This window comes from Pelodiscus sinensis, chromosome 4 (assembly GCF_049634645.1).
Source record: "Pelodiscus sinensis isolate JC-2024 chromosome 4, ASM4963464v1, whole genome shotgun sequence".
NCBI classification, from domain to species: domain Eukaryota; kingdom Metazoa; phylum Chordata; order Testudines; family Trionychidae; genus Pelodiscus; species Pelodiscus sinensis.
Genome location: NC_134714.1, coordinates 9,498,522 through 9,509,479, shown reverse-complemented (window position 1 = coordinate 9,509,479; position 10,958 = coordinate 9,498,522). Strand labels below are relative to the sequence as shown.

At 51.9% G+C, this 10,958-nt stretch overlaps 1 protein-coding gene across 1 annotated transcript in view; it reads left to right on the top strand.

Annotated features, from left to right (window-relative positions):
- The first annotated feature begins 6,103 nt into the window (after nt 1-6,103).
- ATG14 (autophagy related 14) overlaps nt 6,104-10,958 on the top strand; it is a 30,294-nt gene continuing 25,439 nt past the window's right edge. Inside the window, exon 1 of the mRNA XM_075926267.1 lies at nt 6,104-6,330. Coding sequence (XP_075782382.1) covers nt 6,140-6,330 — 191 coding nt within the window. The 5' untranslated portion in view covers nt 6,104-6,139. The remainder of the gene's footprint in view (nt 6,331-10,958) is intronic.

Sequence of the window (10,958 nt, the reverse complement as noted above, 5' to 3'; positions counted from 1 at the left end):
CACCCCGAGCTACAGTGACCACAGTTGATGGCCTTACAGTGGTACTGTGTAGTAAAGTTTCCACACGTGGCTTAAAACTGCATAGATTTGCGGCACAAAATGGGGTCAGACGGTGTACTCCTTTGTGTGTTAATAGAGACCCTAACAGCGCAGTTTGCTGAGTTTTTGTCCATCCAGGCAGCACAGCCAAAGAGCCGGCAGCACGGCTTTTAAATGCAAAGAAATGACTGAAGGGAGGCCCGATAGCTGCAAGACGGACATTTTACACACAGTCAAACTTCCTGCTCACTAGTCAATAACCTTTCAGGTAGGAAATATTTCGTATGCTCCATTCCTTCCTTTTCTGGGAGGGGTGTGTGCGTGCACATGCTGTGTGTATTTTGTAAGCATTACAGTAAAACTCTTAATTGTCTGGCATCCAGTTGTCCGGCACTCCTGATAGTCCGGCATCAACTGGAACCCGGAACTGCTTGGGTCAGCTGCTCTCACGGCCTGCGCCGTTCCACTCACGGTCCCCAGCGCGCACAGCATCCAGCCTGCATGTGCTAGCAGCCAGCCGCTGAGCACAGGCAGCTGCTTCAGGACCCAGACATAAGGTTGGGAGAGAAGTGAGATTGGGTGGCAACAGAAAGGGGAGGTATTTGGCTCTGGGGAAGGGGAAGGGGAGGGGGATTGGGCTGCGCACAGTGTCCTGGCCAGCTCATTGGAAAGCCGGCTGCTCAGCGCACGTGCCCCAGTGCCTGGAGGAAGACGTGCAGCTCTACCGGCGGCTCCAGGACCGGAGCATAAGGTGGGGGAGGAAGATTGGTTTGAGAGTATGCCCCCTTATAGTACCTCCTGGTACTACAGCATATCCGATAATCCGGCACCACCTAGGTCCCAAAGGTGCCAGATTATCAGAAGTCTACTGTACTATTTTTTTTGTTTGTTTCAGGCAAATTTACAAGTCTCATCCCATATAAACAGGCAACTCTAGCTCATGAGCCATGATGACTGCTGGGGAGGGACACAAGGGGGCACCAGCCACGTGGCACCCCTACCACATGACTCCTCCCCACTCCATCACTAGCCCAGGGAAGGGCCCACGTCTTACCACACTCTTCTGAGTAATGCGGCCCAGGGGACTAGCGGGGCATCAGCAGCAGGGGTTTCATCCCCCACCGCACACTCACTGGCAGTAACGGGGAAGCAGAGTGACGTTGCCCTAGACTGCTCTGTACCCCAAGCTCCCCACCTTGTGTCTCGGCTTCCTGTTGCTGCCGGTGGCCCACCTCTGCTCCCCCAAACTGCTCCCCGAGCAGCTGGGGGGAGTGGCGAAGAGTCTGGTGCTGGCAGCATGAGTTGGGCCACTTCCCCCCACTCACTGGCAGTGGGGAGCAGAGACATTGAGCTGGGAGTCGGCTGAGTGGAGCATGCTGGTGAGAGCCGGGATGGGTCTGACCCCTGGTACCAGGCCACTGCTATTGCTCTGGGCCACCGTGGTCCTAAGAGGGCTCCCCAGAGCATTGGGACCCACCTGGGGCAATCTGCCCAATGGATGGGACAGCTCCGTATTGGCTGCTGGCCTTTTGACCCTCCCCCACACAGTGTTCCCCCCCTCACATCACCCTTGCTCCTGAAGAATGGGGGAAGAGCATTGTCAAAGTGTAAGACACAATTCCATGTCTGTGTCCCAGAGGTAAATGTAGCCTAGCAATGATCCCCTCAGGATAGGTTTTCGGAGACTTTCTTTCATATTAATTGCAGCTAGGATAAACACCACAGTCTCTGTGCTGGGGCTAGCTTTCCCTTCCCTGAGCCGCTAGAGGTCACTGTTAGGTGACTTCTTGGGAAATGAAGAAAAGGATAACTAATAGCCAAGAAGTTTTTTCTTTCTCTTGCCACCTCTTATATCAGACAGCAGATGCAATATATCAAGCCTCTGCCCATAAGATTTAATCAAATCTGGGAGGTTTAGCTCCCATTTCAACTTCTCTGTTTCTGATTGTGTCAAGTTATGTATCCCAATGCTATTTTTAAGCCTTTCTAGTCTCTTAGAGCCAAACATATATTTGGGGGCTTTTTCTTTGTTGCTAATGAAAGAAATCATAATTCCTGATAATTGATTAATATTTCATCCACTCCTGGGACGAATCAATGTGTGAGACAAATATCTACACTTAGGGGTATGTCTAGACTACAAGCCTCTTTTGAAAGATCATCTAGACAACAGCAACATTTTCGAAAAGGCGATCCACTTTTTTGAAAGAGAGCACCCAGTCAATCTGGACGCTCTTTCGAAAAAGCCCTGTTTGCGTTCAAGAGCACTTTTTTTTCGAAAGAGATTTTTCGAAAAAAGGCGTTCTTCCTCGTAAAATGAGGTTTAGCGCTGTCAAAAATCCTGCCACTTTCTTTCGATTTAATTTTGAAAGAACACAGCAGCAGTCTAGATGCAGGTGACTTATTTTGAAAACTTCTTTTTTGAAGGAACTGTGTAGTCTAGACATAGCCTAGATGCTATATTTGACTTGTGAATTGTCATACTTAAACTGAAGAACATTTAAACTTAGCTTTATTCTTTAAAGCTGCCAGAACTTTACAAATTGGTTTTAGTGTAAGCAAGAAGCAAGCCTATAATTTTAAAGTATTTGCAAATTAGTTTGGCTTTGGAAAAGTCTTTTGAGTATGAATGTGAAAAGCAGCCTTAGGTCAGATCTATGTGGAAAGATTATTCCAACAGTTATGCCAGCTACACTCTTGTATCTGTATAACTATCTACATGATGTGTGTTCACTGTTTTAACTATGGTGGTAGACGTAAAGCAGCAAAACTTTAAGAAGTAGACAAGGCAGAATGAGAATTAGACCTAATTGTTACATTTTCATCAGGTTCTGGATATAGTCAGACTTCTGTCTTGGTTCTACCCGTTTTGTTTTTACATAACGGTCTAGTAGTGGCAAGGTTCTGCTAGGGATTTGTAGCAATTCGTCTGACTTTATTTCTACCTTTCCAAGGCCTTGTACATAGAAATGTATTTAAGTTCTGGGAATGATCTATCTTCAGTTCAGATTGGATTGTTTTCTCTTTCAGTTTTTAGTCTTCATGTTTTTGTGGTGGAAGAAGTAAATATGGATTTTGATTGAACTACTATAGATCACTATTTGCCTGCTGGTTATGACATAGCTATGGGGAAGGAGGGTCATGCCATGTCATGTGAAACAGAATAACTTTTTGTAACCCTGACCCATGTCCTGTAAGTAACCCAAACAAGGAAACATGCTTTCAAGAGTGCCTATACATAGTACCACAAAATTGCAGGAAGTGGAGTCTTGTCAGATGGTTTTGGAAGTGAGTCACTTTTGGGTAGTACAGTGTTGCTTAACTTGAAAGATTGCATTGATTCTAGATGAAAACCTAAACATGTAGGGATTGTAGTGATGAAACTGGTGTATGAGGCACTTCTTGATGCTGTCATGATACCATATATAAAACCAAGTCAGAAATAAGCTTAATGTTCAGACATGTACTAGAAGTGTATGCAGAAGAGTTCGCAGTATCGTAGTCAGGCCAGTCATCAATCATGTGGAAGATAAACTATTAGTGTGAACTCTGCAATCCACTCTAGAAGCAAAATGCAAAAATAAAGAAAAAAAACGCTGAAACCAAATAGGATTCCTGAGCCAATGCTGGTGCAGCTCTGCTTGAAGTAAGGCTTTGTCTGCACTACATGGCTATATTGCTAAAAGTCTGGCAGTATAAATGCTATTGGCACCTTTGCAGACAAAGCTCCATTCCGATGAGCATTAGCACTTGCCTTGGCAAACATTTGGTTGGAGGAGAGAGAGGAGGGGTTAAACACCTGTGACCAACAAAAGCTTTGATGCTCAATTGTCAGCAAAGATGACGTCTAAATGGGGAAAGTCTACTTAGTTGACAAGATTAAGGTGTCTCAATTTATCATAAACAGGCTGCTTGTCATGGGATTTTAGATGAGCTGGTCCATGATTCATGACTGACTTATTTTGGCAGTTTTTGATTGGCAGTATAAGAACACCCCCATCAAGTTTTTACTATGTACAGTCAAATATGTATACTCTTCTAATAACACCTTTCAAACAGCTTGAAACAAACTAGTAGATATAAAACTTATGGTGAGCACTGTTATACTATTGCTGCACTGTAAAATATCTTATTAGGACCACCAGGTTTGGAGACTTTGACCCAAGAAGAAAATATTTATGGGAAATTGGCAAAGGTATCTTGCACCAAAGACAACTGAAGTGTAGGATCATAAGCTTTCGTGGGTAAAGACCCACTTCATCAGATGCATGTGACGAAGTGGGTCTTTACCCACGAAAGCTTATGCTCCTACACTTCAGTTAGTCTATAAGGTGCCACAGGACGCCTCGCTGCTTTTGCAGATTCAGACTAACACGGCTACCCCTCTGATACTTGGACCAAAGAGTTCTTTTGCAACAACTGCAGGGATATATCTATGAACAAAGAACTGGATTAGAAGAAATTCTGTGACAAAAGTGCCAAATAGAACCGGATTAAAGAAGTGCAAGAGTTAGATTTAAATTGGCTGACTGGCGCTTTTGATGCTAAACTGTCTGGATCAAGTACATACAGCAGGGACAGAAGTCATATCAGCTAAACCAAGGACATTGACTGCTTTTCTGGAGCTATACAGAGTGTAGTTCTTGATGCCAGAGACAAAAAACTACTCTGTCCTTACTTGCCAGGAAATGCAGGCCTTCCTGGTGGTTAATACCAGTGGTTATTGCTGAAGGAACTGTTTTGACAAGCAGCTGTCAGATCACAATGTAGGAAGGATGGTGAGGTTTGGTTTGTTTATACTATGTATTTCAGATGAAAAGGGGATACTGTAGTAGTGCATGAACTGTGAGGGGTGAGGTGCTATAACCTTTTTCAAGCCTGAACTATGTGGTTAGCAGGGATAAGAAATAAAAATCAACTTTTAAGCATCATTTCTGGGTGTTCTATCTTCCTTCATGTGGCAGTTCTTACGATTATTCATGCTGGTTGAGGCCTCTGTGGTCCTATTTTTCCCACTGACCCCCACCTTGGTAACTCTAAGTTAGGTGTATGCAATGTAGTGAGGGTGATCATGCTGCTCTAACTGAAAGAGATTGGAGTGTGTGAAATGCATGAAAGTTTATGCAAGAGGCTTTATCTCCCACACTGCCTTAAGCTATACAATTCTGTACTAAACTCTGGGTGTAAAATGAGAAGGGTTGGGTGGCTAGCTAACTTGCAGAACAGTAAACATGGCGGTTCTGTTTTCATGGGAGAGGTGAGAGCATTCTGCAGTTGGTGTAGATAGAGGTATCTTACTAAAAGAGAATAGGGCTGCTAATACTAGTGAGAGTCCTACTAGTCAACAACCCATGACATTTAAAAAACAGGATTCTCTTTGTGCCGTTGGCACCGCTATTGCTGTTCATGTTTTCAGGTAGATCGTCCACAACCACCTAGGCTAAACGGTCTTGTTTCTGATGGAAGCAGATTCTCTATCCCAAGAGGCAGACAGGAGCTGGGCCATAGAGAGAAGAATACTAGGCAGTCGACGCTCACAACAGGTGTCAGTGCCAAATGGGGATCTGTCTCTAGCGGGGAGCTGGCTTGGCTCGGCTCATGCATGTGCCTAAGCTGCACCATGAGCCGAAGCAAGCAGGGCCAAGCCTGAGCCCTGTACCAGTGTAGTCCCTCTCGCCATCCCCCTACTGCATGCCCCACTTCCTTGCTCCCCCCACTCCCTGCCTCCTTCTCCCCTTCCCCTACTGCATGCCCCACTTCCTTCCTGCTCGCCCCACTCCCTGCCTCCTTCTCCCCTCCCCCCACTGCATGCCCCACTTCCTTCCTGCTCGCCCCACTCCCTGCCTCCTTCTCCCCTCCCCCCACTGCATGCCCCACTTTCCTGGCCTCCCCCCACTTTCCCGACTTCCTGCCCCATCCCTCCCCCCCCTCCACCTTCCCCTCCCCCCTTCATGCTCCATCACCCCTCCCCCACTCTCTGCCTGCCTAGTACGTCCCCCTCCACTCGCCCCGCCCCCTCTCGCTCTGGCCCCGCCCCCTTTACCCAGCATGCCGCTGGTTGAAAACAAAGTCCCACGTGAGCGGCGGCGCGCGGCCCGTCATGGCGTCTCCCCGCGGCTGGGCGCAGGCGGGCGCGCGGGGGCTCGCGGCGCTGGGCGAGGAGGACGCGGAGGGGCTCTACGTGGCGGTGGAGCGGTGCCCGCTGTGCAACACCACGCGCCGCCGCCTCACCTGCGCCAAGTGCGTCCGCCGCGGGGACTTCGTCTTCTTCGACGGGCGCGACTCCGAGAGGTAGCGGCGGGGGGCGGGTCCTGAGCTCCCCCCCCCCGGGCCGGGAGAGTGGGGGCGGGTCCTGAGCTCCCCCCCCGGGCCGGGAGAGTGGGGGCGGGTCCTGAGCTCCCCCCCCGGGCCGGGAGAGTGGGGGGGGGGTCCTGAGCTCCCCCCCCCGGGCCGGGACAGTGGGGCGGGTCCTGAGCTCCCCCCCGGGCCGGGAGAGTGGGGGGGGTCCTGAGCTCCCCCCCCCGGGCCGGGACAGTGGGGGGGGGTCCTGAGCTCCCCCTCCCCCCCCGGGCCGGGAGAGTGGGGGGGGTCCTGAGCTTCCTCCCCCCCCGGGCCGGGAGAGTGGGGGGGGTCCTGAGCTTCCCCCCCCCCGGGCCGGGAGAGTGGGGGGGGTCCTGAGCTCCCCCCCCGGGCCGGGAGAGTGGGGGGGGGTCCTGAGCTCCCCCCCCCCGGGCCGGGAGAGTGGGGGCGGGTCCTGAGCTCCCCCCCCGGGCCGGGAGAGTGGGGGCGGGTCCTGAGCTCCCCCCCCGGGCCGGGAGAGTGGGGGGGGGGTCCTGAGCTCCCCCCCCCGGGCCGGGACAGTGGGGGGGGGGTCCTGAGCTCCCCCTCCCCCCCCGGGCCGGGAGAGTGGGGGGGGTCCTGAGCTTCCTCCCCCCCCGGGCCGGGAGAGTGGGGGGGGTCCTGAGCTTCCCCCCCCCCGGGCCGGGAGAGTGGGGGGGGTCCTGAGCTCCCCCCCCGGGCCGGGAGAGTGGGGGGGGTCCTGAGCTTCCCCCCCCCCCGGGCCGGGAGAGTGGGGGGGGGTCCTGAGCTTCCCCCCCGGGCCGGGAGAGTGGGGGGGGGTCCTGAGCTTCCCCCCCCCCCGGGCCGGGAGAGTGGGGGGGGGTCCTGAGCTTCCCCCCCCCCGGGCCGGGAGAGTGGGGGGGGGTCCTGAGCTTCCCCCCCCCCGGGCCGGGAGAGTGGGGGGGGGTCCTGAGCTTCCCCCCCCCCGGGCCGGGAGAGGGGGGGGGGCCTGAGCTCCCCCTCCCCCCCGGGCCGGGAGAGTGGGGGGGGTCCTGAGCTCCCCCTCCCCCCCGGGCCGGGAGAGTGGGGGGGGTCCTGAGCTCCCCCTCCCCCCCGGGCCGGGAGAGTGGGGGGGGTCCTGAGCTCCCCCTCCCCCCCGGGCCGGGAGAGTGGGGGGGGGGTCCTGAGCTCCCCCCCCCGGGCCGGGAGAGTGGGGGGGGGGTCCTGAGCTTCCCCCCCCCGGGCCGGGAGAGTGGGGGGGGGTCCTGAGCTTCCCCCCCCCCGGGCCGGGAGAGTGGGGGGGGTCCTGAGCTTCCCCCCCCCGGGCCGGGAGAGTGGGGGGGGTCCTGAGCTTCCCCCCCCCGGGCCGGGAGAGTGGGGGGGGGTCCTGAGCTCTCTCCCCCCCCCCGGGCCGGGAGAGTGGGGGGGGTCCTGAGCTCCCCCCCCGGGCCGGGAGAGTGGGGGGGGTCCTGAGCTCCCCCCCCGGGCCGGGAGAGTGGGGGGGGTCCTGAGCTTCCCCCCCCGGGCCGGGAGAGTGGGGGGGGGTCCTGAGCTCCCGTGGGTTGGGGTTGTGGGGGGGTGTGTGTGGAGGAGTGTCCTGAGCTCCCCCTGGCCCTGTTGGGAATGGGGGGCGGTCCTGAGCTCCCCCCTGGGCTGGGACTGTGGGGTGGTGTGTGTGTGTGGGGGGGGGGTTCCTGATCTCCACTCCCCCTGCCAGGTTTCTTTTGAGCTTCTCCCCTGTTAGGATTGTGGGGGGCTGGGATCCTGAGCTGCCCTGGGCTGGAGTTGTAGGGGTCTGGGGTTCTGAGCTTTTCCTTTGTGGCTGAGGAGATGGGAAGGTGGGGTATCCTGAGCTTCCTTCTCCTCTCTCCCCGCCTTCTCCCCCGCTGGGGTTCTGAGCTCTTCCTTCTGGCTAGGAGTGACGGGGGGTGGTGTTGAGCGCTTTTTCTTGGTAAGGTTGTGTGCTTCCTTTCTCCCTCCCTCTCCCCAGCTCAGGAATTGGTGGGCAGCGGATCCTGAGCTCCCCGTTCCCACGCTATGGAAATGGGGTGGGTGGATGGGAAGTCCTGAGTTCTCTCTCCAGGGCTGAGAAGATGTGGGGGGGTGGGACGGTTCCTGAACTCCCCGTGGGTTGGGGAGTTAGGTAAGGTCAGAGGTTCTTGAGCTGCTCCTCCCCCAGCTGGGAAGATTGGGGCAGTTGGGGGGTTCTTCAGCTTCCAGGACAGCTGGGATCTTGAGCTTCCTTTCCCAAGCTGGGAGATTGGAGGTAGGGAGTCAGAGCTCCCCCTATAGATGGGGCATTGTGTGGGAACTTGAATTCTTCCTGCTCACTGTGAAGATTGTCAAATATTTGTCAACAAATGCCTGTGATAAAACATGCCTGGACATACTATTGCATAACTCAGAGAAATAAAAATATATTTTAAAATATTGAAAAGGGGAAACAAAAGTATTTGCAGTTTATTTAAAATGCACATGTGTGGATTTTCAAAATCATACACTTGTACACTTTTTATTCCTTTCTATAGAAATCATTCTGATCTTACATGTTTTAATACTGTCCAAATACTGTATTGTTATTAAAAAAAAATTCAGGCCCATTGGTAACTTCCTCCAAAGAGCAGGTTGTATGCCAAGGTTATATGAATAAGCATTAAGGCTGCAAACCATGTGTTGGTTTAACTATGCACATCCATAATAATTCCAACTATTGAGGTATCCTACTTGGTACAAGAGAACCATTTGAGATTCCCAATAAGTTGTCTGCACAGCCCAGTCTGTAAAATAATTGTCCCAAAGTTTGGTTTATATGCTTTTATATTTATAGTCCTTTAGCTTGAGGCTTCATTAACAGCTGCTGTGTGATTTCTTGAACTCTTTAGCAAGATGGGGAACAAGTTTTTATGCTTAGGTCATTACTTTTGTGTGAAGAAAATTGGTGTCTCGTCTTACTCTTCTGATCTTAAAATCACATTTATGCAACTAATTTCCGCTTTACTCGGGCTATGTCTAGACTGGCATGATTTTCCAGAAATGCTTTTAATGGAAAAGTTTTCCGTTAAAAGCATTTTCGGAAAAGAGCATCTAGATTGGCACGGACGCTTTTCACAAAAGCACTTTTTGCGGAAAAGCATCCATGGCCAATCTAGACGTGCTTTTGCGCAAAAAAGCCCCGATTGCCATTTCCGTGATTTGGGTCTTTTTTGCGCAAAACAAATCGCAGCTGTCTACACTGGCCCTTTCGCGCAAAATAGATGGGAAGTAACAATTCTGTGGTATGGCACTGGTGAGTTCCCGAAGATGCCAGACTAGAGAGGTTCAACCTGTATAACTTAAGTTTAGAAAGTCCACTTGTGGCCTGCTCTGCTAACTGTGCCACTTAGTGATAGTGAATTCTGTTGGGTGTGTGTGGGTACAGGGAGCCCCCATGTTAATCATTTTTCAGGACTGGGGCTTTAGTCTGATTTCTGCTCTTACCAGTGTCATAGAACTACAAACTGACCATGTTTTAGTCTTCCCAAAATAGATGGGAAGTAACATTTGTTGAAGGCTGTGATGGGTTACCCACATCTTCTGTGGTGATCTCATTTTCTGAGCCTTCCATAATTACTAAGGCTTGAGAGGTTTATTGGATAAGTCTCTTTGGAAGTGGCTATGAAAAACAAAGGTGGGGGACCTTTGGGATGTTCCAGAGCCAAGGCTATGTTGATAAGCTCACCTGTCCTTTCCATTCCCATTTGTTAATGAGGGGGCAGAGATTTCTGCCATGATGCTTTCTCTGGACCTTACTTGTGGGGGGGAGGGGGAATCCATCTTCCTCATTCACCTTTGGCTAGAAAGAATCATAAATTTGAGCTATGTCCTTCCAACTACTGGAAAGAAGCAGTTGTCTCTTTTTTTTTTTTGCCTTCTAGTTGCATCAGTGTAGATGTCTCTCCTACTGTATCTCTCAGGTAGGCTCCATTTGGGGGCCACCTTCCCCTTTGAAAACCCCCAGTTTGTGTCTGACCACTTGTAGTTTTATCAGGCACCAACATGACTTTTGAGTCTTACAGCTGTGCACAAGCTTCTCAGTGGCAGCTGGCCTTTACGTAAGTCCAGTCTATGTAGACTAGGGATGTAACCGTTTAATCAATAAGCTGATGCTTATTAGTTAATGCTGTCAGTTACACTCAGTGACACTGCCTCCCTGAGAGCTGGGCAGGCAAGGGCTGCTGGCTCCACTTCCGGGGAGGCTTCACTGTGGGCTCTGCAGTATAAATCAGGCAACCACAATTGCATGTTTGCCCTATTACACAATTTTTAACATCCCTAATTTAGACAAATACTGAGCTCACAATCCTGTACTTGTGTAGCTCTAGGACCATCTAAGAACAACTTACTAATCCATTAAATGGCATTAATGTGAATTCGCCTCTGTACCAGGAGATTCAGTGGTCGGAACTTGGGATGTTCAATATTGGTTAATTGAATAGTTGAGTAACCTCATGAATTCTTATCGGTTAGTTGACTATTCAACAGTCCCTGGGAGTGGGGCCAGCAGCCAGTGTGCCTCACTCCTGAGGAGCGTGCCAGGTGAGAGCTGGTCTGTGAGGGGAGCCAGTTTAAAACCCAGCTACCCTTGTGGACCTGTGCTGCTG